The following is a 16,722-nucleotide window of genomic DNA, read 5'->3' as shown; positions in this document are numbered from 1 at the left end:
GACTGTGGTGAGGCGTTCGCTGACCTGTGTGGTGTTCGCTGACCTGTGTGGTGAGGCGTTCACTGACCTGTGTGGTGAGGCGTTCACTGACCTGTGTGGTGACTGGTTAAACGTGTTTGTGTCACTGATCCATTTCTCTTCTTCTTCTTCTTCTGTTAGACATCAATGAGTTGAACCTTCCAAAAACGTGTGAGATCAACTTCCCTGACGACGACGACCTCCTCAACTTCAGACTCATCATCTCACCAGACGAGGTTGGTTTGCTCACTTCCTGTTTCCTCTCACTCAACCAATCAGCTGAGAGTCACAATAGCCGTGTCCCATTAAAGGGTTAATTAGATATTTAAACTGTAATCTGTGATCATTTGTTTTGACCTGTGATAAATGTCCTGTTATTAAAACACTGTATGAGGTGAAACACCAGTTTAAAACAGATTAGTGTCAGCTGTCGCGATGAGTCATGTGACCACAGATCAACATTAACACGACCCTCACATTTATCTCTAATTCCAAATAAACAAACAAACAACTATATTTTCTCATCATAAGTTGACACACTTTTGTCATGTTGTTCATGAAGATGTCAGAGAGTGTTTTACAGGCTCAGATTAACCTCTGATGACTTTTATAAATCTTTATAATTACTTTGTGTACGTACTTTTCACATTCTGTGAGTACACCATCTGTGTACTATTTATACTAGGGATCGACCGATATGGGTTTTTCACGGCCGATACCGATTATTAATAACCAAGCGAAACCAATAGCCGATATGTAGAACCGATATTTATTTGCAGTAAAAATGAACATTTTGGTGTCAAAATTTAGAGAAACACACCTATTAAAATGAATACAGTAAACTGTTTGTTTACACTGACAAAATTAACTTTTTGTAAAATAACATGAACACATAATTAACATAATAACATAGTCATTAATATCTTTGCAGGTATTACACTCTGCTCTTCCTGTGGTTGGCTTTGTGAAATACTGCCATACTGTACTTTTCACCCACTTCTTGGATCCATCCATCTGTAATGAGGATTTAGAGAAAGAGAGACAAAAAGAAAGAGTGAGAATTAAAAAAGAGTAAATATACATTAATTTATTAGAGCAAAACTGTCTATTAAACTTCCACAACATAATATTCTTATGATAGCCTACATGAATAACATTTAATTAATGACGTCTTATGTTCTCTCAGGTAGTCTACAACTGATTCAGCCTGATTAAGAGCAAACCAATAAAGAGGGTGGCCTGAACCTTGGCTCACTACATTCATGTTATAGATGTAATAGTTATTTATGTCAAATTTTACATAAAACAGCATAATGAGTAAATAAAGACACAACTTTCAGTGCTTAACAGAGTTTTTCACTTATAGTTCCTTATTTATTATTATATTTATTTATATATTTAGAGAAATTAAGTCATATTTGGAATCTCAGAACATTAAATGTACACTCTTGTGCTTAGAACTGTCATATAACATAAATAAGAATAAGGCACTTGGCTATTGGAAATTAAAACAAAGTCTACTTTACACACGTGAGTTGTAGACGCGATGGTTAATTTATTGATTGAAAAAAGAGAGAGCGCTGATGGAGAGACTGAAAACAAACAAGGACACGTTAACGTGTGCTGTTAAACTTATAGTCTATAATCACAGCGGGTGTTTATTGATAAACCGGGAGCCGCTTCACAGGGTGAGACACGTTATGAGATGAATTATTCCCACAAAGTAATGATAACCGTAAGTGTCTCCTATTATTATTGTGCGTCTGTCCCCAGCTCTAAAGCAGCCACGGCAATTATAATGTAGCGGTAAACGTGTTGAAGTAGTTTAATCTCCAGAGCCAAAGCACAGGTTTTCCTCCTTATACTAGAGGATAAGGTTGTGGTGTTTTTTAAAACTTCATCCTAGAGTTGCATGCTTTGAAACTTAGACTCTCACTGTCTTACCTTTCTGCTGCTCACAGGAGCAGCTTCTCCTCTGTGTCTGTGGTGCTGCATGTAGAGGCTTCAGTGTGGACTGATTGGCTGTCACTGACTCACTTGCGCCAAGTAGCCAATCAGTGAGGGTTGTGGGCGGGACATTGTGACACAACCAAGAGAGTGGTGACTTCAGGCAGAGACGCTGCATCAGAGCCAAAGGAGCGCATTTTAAAATACATTAATAAAATTATATCGGTTATCGGTGAAAAAACGGCCGATGCCGATTATTGCAAAAATGCCGAATATCGGCCGATATTATCGGTCTGGCCGATAATTGGTCGATCCCTAATTTATACATGAGGACTTTTCTTATCTAAATGTTTTTAAAACATTCAACATCTTCATCATCATCTTCATCACCATGATGGTGATGATGGTGATGATGAAGAAGATGATGATGATGGTGAAGGTGATGAAGATGATGAAGATGATGAAGATGATGATGAAGATGATGATGATGATGATGATGATAAACTGAAAAACTCTTTTCTGTCTTTTTGTCTCAGGGTTTTTACAAAGGAGGAAAGTTTGTCTTCAGCTTTAAGGTGAGGTGTGTGTGTGTGTGTGTGTGTGTGTGTTCGTAGCTTTTTGATGGTGTTAAAGTAAAAACTGTGTGTGTGTGTGTGTGTGTGTCTGTAGGTAGGACAGGGTTACCCTCACGACCCTCCAAAGGTCAAGTGTGAGACGATGGTTTATCACCCGAACATCGACCTGGAGGGAAACGTCTGCTTAAATATCCTCAGGTGAGTCACACACACACACACACACACACATGCCCCCACACACACTCACGCCCCCACACACACTCACGCCCCCACACACACACGCCCCCACACACACACATCTCCAAAACGTTAGCACTGTTTTTAGCACAGTTGTTCTGTGGAGGTCTGTGCTCTCCGAGTGCTTTTCTAGTTATTATTGTTATTATACATATTATATATGTATAATAACATTATATACATTATATATGTATTTGTGTACATGTATACATACTGTGTGTGTGTGTGTGTGTGTGTGTGTGTGTGTGTGTGTGTGTGTGTGTGTGTGTGTGTTCACAGAGAGGATTGGAAACCTGTGTTGACAGTTAACTCCATCATCTATGGTCTACAGTATCTGTTTCTAGTGAGTCACACACACTCGCACACACACTCGCACACTCACTCACACACGTGGTCAGTGTTAAATGTGTGTGTGTGTGTGGCGCCCCCTACAGGAGCCTAACCCTGAGGACCCTCTGAACAAAGAGGCAGCTGAGGTTCTTCAGACAAACCGACGACTCTTTGAGCAGAACGTCCACCGCTCTCTGAGAGGAGGCTACGTGGGCGCCACCTACTTTGAGAGGTGTCTGAAATAAGACACGCCCCCTTCACACCCCTCCCCCTCTGTCCCAGCCCCTCCCCCTGTCCCAGGAGCAGCTGCGGTGGCGTCAGATCGCAGCACGCCACAGGACGCTTTTCTGTTTTAAAACAAAAGACGAAGACACGCCCCTTCTCCTCCCCGCCTTTTTTTTCTCTCTTTTATTTCAACCGTTTACACGCCACAGGGGGACACGCCCACCTGGACTCACAAAGATGGCCGACAGAGAGCGGTGGCCTCAGGCCATGATGATGATGGTGATGAAGGTGGGGGGGGGGGTGTTTGCTGCTCAGGTGATTCAATGATTGGCTGAACGCTGCAGCGCCCTCTGGTGTTTGATTTTGTTTTTTTCACGTGTCACCTGACATCACACAGGAGGTCACGAGGACACGCCTACCTCCCTTTTGCCGCCATATGCTTGTCTGTCACTCAAACTTCAGCAAACTCCAAACACGACATTCACTGTTCTTGTCACCTGACCACATGAAGTCAGAGTGGGTGGGGCTTGTTCATGTGGGAGGAGCATGTACCATTTAAAGAAAAAAAAAAAAAAGAAAAAACTTTTATGTGTTGGAGCCGTGGGGGCGGGTTTTTTAGAGTGGGAGGGGCTCTTGTGTGTCAGGGTGGGCGGGACAAGAGACAAAATAGAGATTTGGAGGGGGCGGGGCTTGCAAGTCACACCAGGAGCATGTGGCAGAGAGAGGAGGGTGATGTTTGAGTGGGAGGGGCCTGTCAGCGTGGGAGGGGCTAGGGAGAGGACCCGCAGGTCACCTGACAGGACGTCCTGACCTCACAGAACACATCAACACTGATTGGTTTAGGAGTTTGCTGCAAAGTTACACACACACACTCAGCATCAAGGGGCGGAGCTTCTTATCAAGCTGTCATTGGGGGGGGGCGGTCCTTATGTTTTAAAGGAGCAGGTTAATGGCGAGGAGAGGCGGGGTTTTCACTTTGCTGGCTGGGGTGGGAGGGTCATTGTGGGCGGGGCTATATAGGGGAGGGGTTTGAATGTTAGGAATTTCTTGTGTATATTGAAACCCCAGCTGTTCACATTGACTGCAATATGATTTATGTTAAATAAAAGATTAACTTGAATGATTCCAACTATTGTGACATCACTTCCTGTTTAGAGGTCCATCATATGGTCACGTGACCATGAAGAGGAAATGAAAAAGCAGGCTTCTATTGGCCCACAGCAGCTGTCAATCAAAAGAGTTTATCGTCATGTGACAAACCAAGCTGTGCCGTCGCCCTCTGGTGGCTGTTCAGTATATTTCTACTATATATTTCGCTTCAGGAGGAACAGAAAACCATTCATTCATTGTCTGTCTGTGTCTGTCTCTCTCTCTGTCTGTGTCTGTCTGTCTCTCTCTCTCTCTGTCTGTCTCATTCATTCATCTAGTGCTTTATCCTCCATGAGGCTCACAGCGGTTGCTGGTGCCAATCCCAGCTGACCTGAGGCCAAAAGCGAGGACATAAGTGACCATCGACCCTGAAGAGTGAGTTTAGCTGCAGTTACTCATTTGACCATAAGGGGGCGTCACACTAAAACAAACATGACATGTTTTATTTTAATGATTTAATGATGACATTTATTTCACTCAAACAAAAACAGCCCATGTTTCTGTCCACTAGAGGTCACTGTGGTCACACCCAAACACACTGATGATGTCATCGTTCACACTGAGCTTCATCTTCAGGACAAACATTTAGAAACTTTACTTTAAAACTTTTTAAAGCATCGGTCATGTGATGATGATGATGATGATGATGATGTCACTGATGATGATGATGTCACTGATGATGATGATGATGTCACTGATGATGATGCTGTGTTGTCATGAGAACCAGAGGAACCTCTTTGTCTCTGATGATGATGATGATGATGATGTCACTGATGATGATGCTGTGTTGTCATGAGAACCAGAGGAACCTCTTTGTCTCCAGTCCCGAGCAGAGGGAACATTCTCTGTGTGAACTCAGATGAGTTAAAAGAGTAAATCTCTGATCCAGACTTGGCGTTAAAGAATGAAACCTGACCCACGTCCACGTCCAAGAACACGCCCACCTGACGCAGCTTGGGCGGGTTCTTCACCTGCAGAACACACACACAGGGTCATGAGCGCCCCCTGCTGCTCACAGCCTTTAACAATGAACCAAAGACTGAATCATCTCTGCGTCACATGATCAACTCTCTGAGCTCCAACACTGACATGACACAGACTGACCACAGGGAGCAGCAGAGGATCACTGATTTACTGTGTGTGTGTGTTGTTCTCACCTTGGTCAGAGGGGGTGTGGTCAGAGCTCTGAGCTGACTGCCGCTCCACCAGATGGCGTAATATCCGTTAGAAGGACTCATGTCAAAGAGACCTTTCCTCTGAGCTGACTCACTGACCACGCCCACTTTCCAGTCCTTATTCTCCCCGACTGACACCTGACATACACACACACACACACACACACACACACACACAGAGACAGACACACAGAGAGAGACAGACACACACACACACACACACACACACACACAGAGAGAGACAGACACACACAGAGAGACACACACAGACACACACAGGTGAGTGTGTGTCTGTCTGTCTGTGTGTGTGTGTGTGTGTGTACCTCCCAGTAGTGTCGTCCACAGTTGTAACAGTGTGTGTGTGTGTGTGTGTGTGTGTGTACACCTCCCAGTAGTGTTGTCCACAGTTGTAACAGTGTGTGTGTGTGTGTGTACCTCCCAGTAGTGTCGTCCACAGTTGTAACAGTGTGTGTGTGTGTGTGTGTGTGTGTGTGTACACCTCCCAGTAGTGTCGTCCACAGTTGTAACAGTGTGTGTGTGTGTGTGTGTGTGTGTGTGTGTGTGTGTGTGTGTACCTCCCAGTAGTGTCGTCCACAGTTGTAACAGTGTGTGTGTGTGTGTGTGTGTGTGTGTGTGTGTACCTCCCAGTAGTGTCGTCCACAGTTGTAACCCTCTTTTGCGCACACACAGGACCAAACATCAAATCTGTGAGGGCTGTTTCTGTAAAACTGAAGTTTTTCTCCTCGTTTCACTTGTTTTCTGTCTTCAGACAGAATCAGGAACGGATATGCAGTGACAGGGTTTAACCACACGTCCTCTGAACACACAACACAACACAACACAACACAACACACACCTCAGCACACTGACATTATTGATGACAGAATAGTTCATTGTTAAAGACTCACCCATGTAGACACGAGCCTTTTTATGACCTGATGAAACAAAACAATGTTTATTTATTACAAACACACACACACACGCAAACATAGACACACACAGACAGACAGACAGACAGACAGACAGACAGACACACACACACACGTACACACACACACACACACACACACTCACACACTAACCTGAGACTGCTTTGCTTTTTTTCAACTCTGAAAAGAACAGGGAATAAATGAGTCCTTTCAAATTATGTGTGTGTGTGTGTGTGTGTGTGTGTGTGTGTGTGTGTGTGTGTACGTGTGTGTGTGTGTGTGTGTGTGTTAGTATGTCTGACCTCTCAGGGACCACTGACTCTTCCTCAGACTTGCTGTACTTCCTCTCAGACTCATCATGCTCTCTGCTGCCATCATGTGGTCACCAGAGGAAACTGCAGGAAACAAAGAGCTCTTTCATCAACAGGAAAAGTCAGTGCCCCGCACACCATGAAACATCAGCCAAGATGGCCGACACTTTCTAAGAAGAACCCCTGACCCTTGACCCTGATCTCACAGGAGCCTCTGGTTGACTCCTCCCCCATCCTGATGTCGTCCATCTTGTCCTTGACCTCGGTCAGCGACGTCTTCACGTCGGTCAGATAGAAGTGCAGAGAGAAGTCCTCGTCCTCGTCCTCTTTGTTGTCGTCCTCCAGAGAAGCTGTGGCGTCCTGGAAACTCTGAGGACACATGACCAGGTCAAAGGTCAGAGCATCATGGGAGATGGAGCTCCGCCCCCTCTGCCTTGAAGACCACTCGTGGCACTGCAAACATTCATCCATTTTCTGGCGGAGCTACATCCATGATGCTAACATATGCTAACATGTGCTAAGGAGACCGTCCACTGAGACATAAGCTCCGCCCACAGGAACCACCCCTCACTTCCTGTGTGTCTCACCTGCAGGAAGCCGATGTGATCCTGACTGATGGCCTGGACCTCCAATGTGGCCCTGCGGTCCGCCAGCTGCTTTAGCTCCGCCTCCAGGCGGCTGACCAGCCCCTCCCCCTTTGTCATGACAGTGTCCAGCTGGTCCTGGACCCCACCCACCACCTGGGTACGGATCCGGTCCAGAGACCTGGACAGAAGGTCCAGCAGGTTCTCTACGTCTCCTCGCTCTCCGTCTGCGTAGTTCTGAAAAACAAAAACGGTGAAAAACGTTTGGAACGTGATCGCGTATGCAAATGAGATGCAAATTGTTTACAGTTTTTTTTTTTTTTTAAACTGTTCTGTTTTTACCTGTTTTTACCTGAACCAAATACGCACCTTATTTACATTCACTCTTATCTTATTTCTTTCTATGTACAGTTTTTATAACATTGTGTAATTGTTCATCTGTATACGGAGCTGCTGAAACTGTGGGATAAATAAAGCTATCTTATCTTATCTTGTCTTATCTTATCTTATCTTATCTTATCTTATCTTAAATGAGATGCTAACACCTTGACTCCCTCCAGTTTCCTCCTCAGCTCGCTGACGTGGATCTCACGCTCTCTGATGCGGTTCACGATCACCTGCTCCGTCCTCGCCACCTGTTTCTGAGCACACAGGTGAAGAAGAATCACGGCGTCTGATTGGCTCAGCAGTGACATCGTGGCGGCAGGTGGGCGTGGTCTGTACCTGTTTGCTGAGTCGCTCTGTTTGCACCGACACAGTTTTGTGTGTGCGGTGTTGGTCCAGGACACAGATGGCACAGATGCAGCTCTGACACGTCTGACAGTAAACCTGCAAAAGACACAAGGAGAGAGCGCCCCCTGCTGCTCACACACAGAAACATTCATTCTTTTCTTGATGATTCAATGTTTCAGAAAACCTTATGGATCCATGGAGTAACTGTTGTTGACTAGGTGTTCTTCTATATTCACAGATGACAGTGTAGTTCCACTCACCTCCAGCAGGCGGCGGTGCAGGGAGCAGGTGCGCCCCCTCAGCGCCTCCTGTGGGTCCATGAGTGAGTGTTTGGAGTAGAAGATGGAGGCGTGATGTGGCTGCACATGCTCACAGCAGTAGGAGGCTGTGCAGGTGAGGCAGGAGCTGACGGCCGGCTCTTTCACACCTGTGCACACGTCACACCACACCGCGTCTTCACCTGACGCAGAGGGGGCGGAGCCCGCCGGGGCCGACGCCTCCAGGCTGGGCGGAGACTTGGGTAACCCCGCCTCTCCGTAACGAGCCACTCTGAAGTTATCTGAGATCAGAGCGAAGACTTTGTTGACGCTGAGATGAGGACGTTCTTCATAGTGATGTTTGCACAGAGGACACGTCCACACTGAGCTGGACGCCCAGTAACCACCGATACAGGCCTGTAGGGGGCGACATGGACACGTCACACCAGGACCAGGAAAGGGTCCAAGACCAAGACCAGGTCCAGGTCCAGGTCCAGGTCCAGGTCCAAGACCAGGACCAGGACCAAGACCAAGACCAAGACCAGGACCAAGACCAGGTCCAGGACCAGGACCAGGAACATGTCCAGGTCCAGGACCAAGACCAGGAACAGGTCCAGGACCAAGATCAGGACCAGGTCCAGGACCAGGACCAGGACCAGGAAAAGGTCCAGGACCAAGACCAAGACCAGGTCCAGGTCCAGGTCCAGGTCCAGGTCCAGGTCCAGGTCCAGGTCCAAGACCAAGACCAGGACCAGGACCAGGACCAAGACCAAGACCAAGACCAGGACCAAGACCAGGTCCAGGTCCAGGAACATGTCCAGGTTCAGGTCCAGGACCAAGACCAGGAACAGGTCCAGGACCAAGATCAGGACCAGGACCAGGACCAAGACCAGGTCCAGGACCAGGACCAGGACCAGGACCAGGACCAGGACCAGGACCAGGTCCAGGTCCAGGTCCAAGTCCAAGTCCAAGTCCAGGTCCAGGTCCAGGACCAAGACCAAGACCGGGACCGGGACTGGGACCAAGACCAGGACCAGGACCAAGACCAAGACCAGGACCAGAGAGTGTAGATGTTACCTGGCAGAAGTTGTGTCCACATGGAGTAGAAACAGGTTCACTGAACAGATCCAGACAAATGGAGCAGGTTAACTCCTGCTCTGAGAACAAGTCTGGAGATGATGCCTCTGCCATGGTCTACTGATGCTGGAGGAGGAGACCACATCAGACCACATCAGACCACATCAGACCACTTTAGACCACATCAGACCACATCAGACCACATCAGACCACTTTAGACCACATCAGACCACATCAGACCACATCAGACCACTTTAGACCACATCAGACCACATCAGACCACTTCAGACCACATCAGACCACTTCAGACCACATCAGACCACTTTAGACCACATCAGACCACATCAGACCACTTCAGACCACATCAGACCACTTAAATCAGGTGAACACTTATATGTGACTCCCACTCTTTAGGGGGGTAACAGTAATGGTACAGTCCAGTGAGTTGTGAAGCATTTGTCTGAAGATGAGAAGAATTCATCATCATCATCATCATCATCATGACTCTAGCGCCACCATGCTGCACTGATGATCATCAGCAGCTCCTTCTCCTCACTGTTGGTCTCATGTGTTCAGAGGACGTTCATGTTCATTCTGATCTGGTCTTTTCTTCTTCTTCTTCTTCTTCTTCTTCTTCTTCTTCTTCTTCTGTGGTCCAACACCAGAAGAAGAAGAACACTGTGGTCCTGTCTGTTTTCAGCTAAGCTAGGCTAGGCTAAGCTAAGCTAGGTTAGGCTAACACTGTGGTAAATCTCACCTGCACTCAGTGAGTCTGAGTCCAAACCAGATTAAAAGTGGTTTCAAATTGAATGAAAGTGGATCAGATTAGATCAGATTAGATCAGATTACATTAGATTAGATTAGCCTGGACTGAACCACGTTGACTTTACATTGAAACATTGAAACATTTAAAGACACAAACACTCTCTTACCTTCACTCTGTCACTCTGAAATCCTGAAACTCAGGTTTCAGTCACTTCCTGTCAGTCTGTGATGTCATCAGTGGGCGGAGTCTCATACATGTTTGATGACAGGTGCAGAAAGTTGTCAGGTGAGTTTGAGACGTTACACAACCACTGTGTGTGTGTGTGTGTCGGTGTGTGTGTGTGTGTGTGTGTGTGTGTGTGTGTGTGTGTGTGTGTGTGTGTGTGTGATCATTTCCTGACATTTGAACACCTTCACAGATGGGTTTTTTTTGTTGACGGACAGGACTGAGGACATTCCTGCTGTGTGTGTGTGTGTGTGTGTGTGTGTGTGTGTGTGTGTGTGTGTGTGTGTGTGTGTGTGTGTGTGTGTGTGTGTGTGTGTGTGTGTGTGTGTGTGTGTGTGTGTGTGTGTGTGTGTTAACTTTGATCATATTTTATAAAAACCTTCTTTTTCAGGTTAGACTTTGGGTCAATTCCAATTCCTATCTTAACCCTTAATCTTAACCCTTAATCTTAAATAACCCTCAAAACCAAGTGTTGAGGGTTATTTTGTCACTTAGAAATGGGACACCCCTTAAATGCAGATACGTCTTCAGACTGTAGGGGGCAGAATAACACCAAAGCTGCGTCCAGTCTGTCAACTCCAAAAAAGAAGAAGAAGAAGAAGACATTTACGTCAGGATTATTTATTCTGATCCGTTTGTCAGTCAAGTTATTAGGTTGTCAGTTAGTTATAAGATGATACTCATACAAATATTCAGCTGACAGTTACCACACACCACGACTTATTGAAAAGTAAACCACACCGGCCGACTATTGACAAAAGATGGTCAAATAAAAATAAATGTTACGCAACAATGACGTCAGTAATCCATAATATGGGCCTAAACTAAGATCATTTTTATATCTCTATTAACAAAGAAAATACTTATATTTGTATCGTACTCGTTTCGCTGCTTTTGACGCCATCTTTGTTATGTGAAAACATGCAATGCATTCTGGGTAGACCTTGCTCCCAAGGGTGGTCTCTGAAAATCTGAATATTGAGGGCGATACAGCCCGTAAACTTGACTCAACTTAATTTATCTGAGAATCAGGACAGAACTTGGACTAAAGGGAGAACATTTATGAGATTGAGGATTAAGAAAGAATTGGAATTCACCCTAAATCTCACAGGCTTTTTATTCTTGATTTCTTCTCAAAGTTTAATCCTGATTTTATTAACACACATTGATTGTGTGTGTGTGTGTGTGTGTGTGTGTGTCTTCAGTACAGTGGCTCTGAAGGACAAAACACAAAGACAACAGTGTAAACTTCCTTTGTTCATTTAAAAATATTGTTTTTACATGTTTGTATTTTATTCTGTTTGTTGAATGAAAGAATAACAGGTGTCTCCCCCTGGTGGTCATGGTCAGTTCTTGCGCTGCTCCTGCTCTCTTTTTCTTCTTCGTTGTTTCTCTGCAGCTTTTCTCTCCTTTGCTGCCACCATGTGGAAGTCTTTGATGTGACGCTTCAACGCACTGCGATCTGACGAGCTGACCACGCCCAGAGCCTGAGGACGCACACGGAGACACTGAGCACGCTCACACCACCCTGACCTCTGATCCCTGACCTCTGACCCCTGACCTCTGATCTCTGACCTCTGATCCCTAACCCTGACCTCTGATCCCTGACCTCTGATCCCTGACCTCTGACCCCTGACCTCTGATCCCTGACCTCTGATCCCTAACCCTGACCTCTGATCCCTGACCTCTGATCCCTGACCTCTGACCCCTGACCTCTGATCCCTAACCCTGACCTCTGATCCCTGACCTCTGATCCCTGACCTCTGACCTCTGATCCCTGACTCCTGACCTCTGACCTCTGACCTCACCATGGTCATCCTCACCTTCAGCTTGCTGCCGTCCATCTGCAGCAGCTGCTCACCGTCCACGTCTCTCGCACTGAATTCTGGGACATATTCGTCCATGTTGAGTCTTCGCAGCCACTGACAAACCTGCTGAGTCGACCACGCCCACACGCCACCACTGCAGTACTCTTCACCGGGCTGAGGGGGGCGACACATGGTCATGTGACTGATGACATCAGAGCTGTGTGTGTGAGTGTGTGTGTGTGTGTGTGTGTGTGTGTGTGTGTGTTACCTCATCAGACGACTGAGACAGTGTGTGATACGGGTGAGAGGATCTGGAGGAGGCGGAGTCAACAGTTGGAGAGAAATCTTCACTGAGAGACGACTCCTACATACACACACACACACACACACAGACACACACACGCACGCACAGACACACAAACACACACAGACACACACACACATGCAGAGTAAAAAGTTGCATTAAACTGTGTGTGTGTGTGTGTGTGTGTGTGTGTGTGTGTGTGTGTGTGTGTGTGTGTGTGTGTGTGTGTGTGTGTGTGTGTGTGTGTGTACCTGTGACAGAGACCTGTGTGGAGAGGACGGGGGGTCTTGGGGGGACAGTGTCCCTCGTCCTTCAGAGAACCAGGAGAATGAGACAAAGGAGCCGGACGATCGAGACGGACTCTGAGACAGATCCCTGAGGTCAGAGGTCAAAGGTCAAAGGTCAGAGGTCAGAGGTCAGAGGTCAGAGGTCAGAGGTCAAGTCTCCTTTTCTAAATGCAGCGTTCATACAAAACAAAAAAACATGACGAGAAGAAGTGAATCAGCTCTTAGCTTAGGTTAAGTAAGTAAGTTAGTTAGGTTAGGTTAAGTAGGTTAAGTAGGTTAGTTACGTTAGGTTAGGGTAAGTAGGTTAGTTAGGTTAGGTTAAGTAGGTTAGTTAGGTTAGGTTAGGGTAAGTAGGTTAGTTAGGTTAGGTTAAGTAGGTTAAGTAGGTTAGTTAGGTTAGGTTAGGGTAAGTAGGTTAGTTAGGTTAGGTTAAGTAGGTTAAGTAGGTTAGTTAGGTTAGGGTAAGTAGGTTAGTTAGGTTAGGTTAGGGTAAGTAGGTTAGTTAGGTTAAGTAGGTTAGTTAGGTTAGGTTAAGTAGGTTAGTTAGGTTAGGTAAGGGTTAGTAGGTTAGTTAGGTTAGGTTAAGTAGGTTAGTTAGGTTAGGTTAGGGTAAGTAGGTTAGTTAGGTTAGGTTAAGTAGGTTAAGTAGGTTAGTTAGGTTAGGGTAAGTAGGCTAGTTAGGTTAGGTTAAGTAGGTTAGTTAGGTTAGCTTAGGGTAAGTAGGTTAGTTAGGTTAGGTTAAGTAGGTTAAGTAGGTTAGTTAGGTTAGGTTAAGTAGGTTAGGTTAGGTTAAGTAGGTTAGTTAGGTTAGGGTAAGTAGGTTAGTTAGGTTAAGTAGGTTAGTTAGGTTAGGTTAAGTAGGTTAGGTTAGGTTAAGTAGGTTAGTTAGGTTAAGTAGGTTAGTTAGGTTAGGTTAAGTAGGTTAGTTAGGTTAGGTTAAGTAAGTAGGTTAGTTAGGTTAGGTTAAGTAGGTTAGTTAGGTTAGGTTAAGTAGGTGTTCTATAATTGAAAAGCTTGCGTCCTCTTGTAAAGAGTGAGAGTTCAGCATTCATGTTAAAATCATGTGTGTCCAGCAGGGGGCAGTGTAGAGCTGCACACACACATTTAAGGCCACATTCAACTTCTATGCGTAACCACGGAGACGCCTGAGTCTTCATACTTCTGTGTCGTGGTGACGGATACACACTGCAATTTCACACCTGATCAGTAGGGGTCGCTATGCAAGGTTGTTGTGCTTTTAGCTACAGTGAGACTGTTGTTGTTGTTGTTGTTGTTGTTGATGATGTTGTTGTTGTTGATGTTGTTATTGTTGATGATGATGTTGTTGTTGTTGATGTTGTTGATGTTGTTATTGTTGATGATGATGATGTTGTTGTTGTTGATGTTGTTGTTGTTGTTGTTGATGTTGATGTTGTTGATGTTGTTGTTGTTGTTGATGTTGGTGTTGGTGTTGTTGATGTTGTTGTTGATGATGATTATGTTGTTGTTGTTGTTGATGATGATGTTGTTGTTGATATTGGTGTTGGTGTTGTTGATGTTGTTGTTGATGATGATTATGTTGTTGTTGTTGATGATGATGTCGTTGTTGTTGTTGTTGTTGTTGTTGTTGTTGATGTTGTTTAAACTGGGGTCTGTTTCACAAAGCAGGTTTAGTGAAAACTCTGAGTCTGTTAAACCTGAAATGAGGGAAACTGAGTTTTCCGTTTCACAAAGAGAAGAAAGTCAAACCAGAGAAAGAGGAGAAACTCTAGAGAGAGATAACTTAACCTCTGTCAGTTACCCTGGTAACTTGACCTCTCGGTCAGTTACCGCGGTAACTTGACCTCTCTGTCAGTTACCGCGGTAACTTGACCTCTCTGTCAGTTACCGCGGTAACTTGACCTCTCTGTCAGTTACCGCGGTTACTTGACCTCTCGGTCAGTTACCCTGGTAACTTGACCTCTCTGTCAGTTACCGCGGTAACTTGACCTCTCTGTCAGTTACCGCGGTTACTTGACCTCTCGGTCAGTTACCCTGGTAACTTGACCTCTCTGTCAGTTACCGCGGTAACTTGACCTCTCTGTCAGTTACCGCGGTTACTTGACCTCTCGGTCAGTTACCCTGGTAACTTGACCTCTCTGTCAGTTACCGCGGTAACTTGACCTCTCTGTCAGTTACCGCGGTAACTTGACCTCTCTGTCAGTTACCGCGGTAACTTAACCTCTCTGTCAGTTACCATGGTAACTTGACCTCTTGGTCAGTTACCATGGTAACATGCTCTTTGAACATAACCTGGTCTGGAGCAGGTTTTTCTCAACAAACCTTGAGTTTCTCTCTGACTCCGCCCTCTTTCAGACACACTAGTATTTGATTTCCTCATTCATTCAGTCAGCAGAGTTCTGTCGTAGTATATTTCTGTCTGTTCTGCGTCTGTTCTGCGTCTGTTCTGCGTCTACATTAGAAGTTATATTAGGTGGAGACTATTTTCACAACCATGTCCTTTTGACAGTGATCGTGTGGATGAAGGTGCATCATTACTGTGCAGATAATTAAATATTGGTCATGAGATGATTATCAGACTTCATAGATGTTCTTACATTTACACACTTTTCTTTTTGAGCAGAACTGTTTCACGTCACAGTTCATCATTTACATTCACAACATAATAATCAGTCCTTACATTTACAACATTAACAACCAGAGTCACGCTCTCACATCACAGTAGAAACTTTGTTGAGCTGCAGTTAAATTAAATTTTTTTACTTACAAATTTACAAATGTTCCTTCTATAGAACGTCATAGATGCAGATCACTTGAACGTGATATAAATAATGAGAAGTCATTTATGTGTGAAAACATCATTATGTTGGTGATAAAACAACTGTACAGTCAAACAGACACTTTATATTTACTTTATGTAAAACATGATCAAAATGAGGTTAATCTCATGAGATTATACTGAGGTTTTACCTGTTTGAACAATGTTTTTATGTTTTTTTATGTTGCGCTTCTCCCCCGAGGGATTACACCTAAATAAATACATTAATAATCTATAATTCTTTTAATATTATTGTGATTGTGCAAATGACGACATTTAAACTTCCTCATCATCATCAGTGTTGTCTCTCTCTGATGCAGCAGTGATTACACTTCCTTCTAAAACATGCTCAAACTCACTGTATGAGAACATCACCCTCCTCTTCCTCGTTGTCATGGTGACTCGTTGGATCAGGGCTCCATTCATACTGTCTGTTTATACTTGTGGTGCACAAGCTTAACTCCAGATTAAACTACTCTGAGTTGAACAAACTAACTCAAATCAGCTGTTCTGAAAACTCAGAGTTTCTTTTCTCAGAGTCGATCAAGTCAGAGTTCAGGGTTAAACTCAGAGTTTGTTGAACCTGTTTGTGAAACAGACCCTGAAGAGTTAAGTTTGAATCATAGCTGAAGGTCAAAGGTCAAAGGTCAAACTCACCTGCTGCCAACAGAGAGTCTGGATTTATCTTTGTCTTTTCTCCTGATGTAAGAACGTCTGAGAGTCACCCTACACACACACACACACACACACACACACACACACACACACACACACACACACACACACACACACACAGAGACACACAATTATTGTGTGTCATGACAGTCATGAAGTAACATCTCTGTGTGTGTGTGTGTGTGTGTGTGTGTGTGTGTGTGTCTCTGTGTGTGTGTGTGTGTGTGTGTTTGTGTGTCTCTGTGTGTGTGTGTGTGTGTGTGTTTGTGTGTCTCTGTGTGTGTGTGTGTGTGTGTTTGTGTGTCTCACCCCAG

The 16,722-nt window shown here is 45.0% G+C and overlaps 3 protein-coding genes across 3 annotated transcripts in view; 1 reads left to right on the top strand and 2 right to left on the bottom strand.

Moving 5' to 3' along the window:
• ube2m (ubiquitin conjugating enzyme E2 M) overlaps positions 1–3,930 on the top strand; it is a gene marked incomplete at its 5' end in the record, with an annotated part of 4,553 nt that extends 623 nt beyond the window's left edge. Inside the window, 5 exons of the mRNA XM_083896445.1 lie at positions 160–254; positions 2,502–2,540; positions 2,635–2,738; positions 3,057–3,120; positions 3,212–3,930. Coding sequence (XP_083752571.1) covers positions 160–254; positions 2,502–2,540; positions 2,635–2,738; positions 3,057–3,120; positions 3,212–3,352 — 443 coding nt within the window. The 3' untranslated portion in view covers positions 3,353–3,930. The remainder of the gene's footprint in view (positions 1–159; positions 255–2,501; positions 2,541–2,634; positions 2,739–3,056; positions 3,121–3,211) is intronic.
• Positions 3,931–5,248: 1,318 nt separating this feature from the next.
• Positions 5,249–9,660, bottom strand: btr30 (bloodthirsty-related gene family, member 30; the record flags this gene model as incomplete). The annotated part of the gene is made up of 12 exons (XM_083896444.1): positions 5,249–5,452; positions 5,639–5,794; positions 6,298–6,473; positions 6,565–6,591; positions 6,739–6,765; positions 6,888–6,980; positions 7,103–7,265; positions 7,484–7,717; positions 8,026–8,121; positions 8,204–8,308; positions 8,473–8,886; positions 9,547–9,660. The coding sequence occupies 12 exons, from the start codon at positions 9,658–9,660 to the stop codon at positions 5,249–5,251; spliced, it is 1,809 nt and encodes a 602-aa protein (XP_083752570.1).
• A 2,223-nt stretch (positions 9,661–11,883) lies between these two features.
• The window catches only part of samd14 (sterile alpha motif domain containing 14), a gene marked incomplete at both ends in the record, with an annotated part of 7,889 nt that continues 3,050 nt past the window's right edge, over positions 11,884–16,722 (bottom strand). The window contains 6 exons of the mRNA XM_083896443.1: positions 11,884–12,024; positions 12,361–12,519; positions 12,614–12,709; positions 12,901–13,024; positions 16,391–16,459; positions 16,718–16,722. The exon at positions 16,718–16,722 is cut by the window's right edge and continues 71 nt beyond it. Coding sequence (XP_083752569.1) covers positions 11,884–12,024; positions 12,361–12,519; positions 12,614–12,709; positions 12,901–13,024; positions 16,391–16,459; positions 16,718–16,722 — 594 coding nt within the window. The remainder of the gene's footprint in view (positions 12,025–12,360; positions 12,520–12,613; positions 12,710–12,900; positions 13,025–16,390; positions 16,460–16,717) is intronic.

This window comes from Microchirus variegatus, assembly GCF_963457635.1.
Source record: "Microchirus variegatus genome assembly, chromosome: 10".
Lineage (NCBI taxonomy): Eukaryota > Metazoa > Chordata > Actinopteri > Pleuronectiformes > Soleidae > Microchirus > Microchirus variegatus.
Note: the sequence above shows the minus strand (reverse complement) of the source record. Positions and strands in the feature narration are given on the sequence as shown.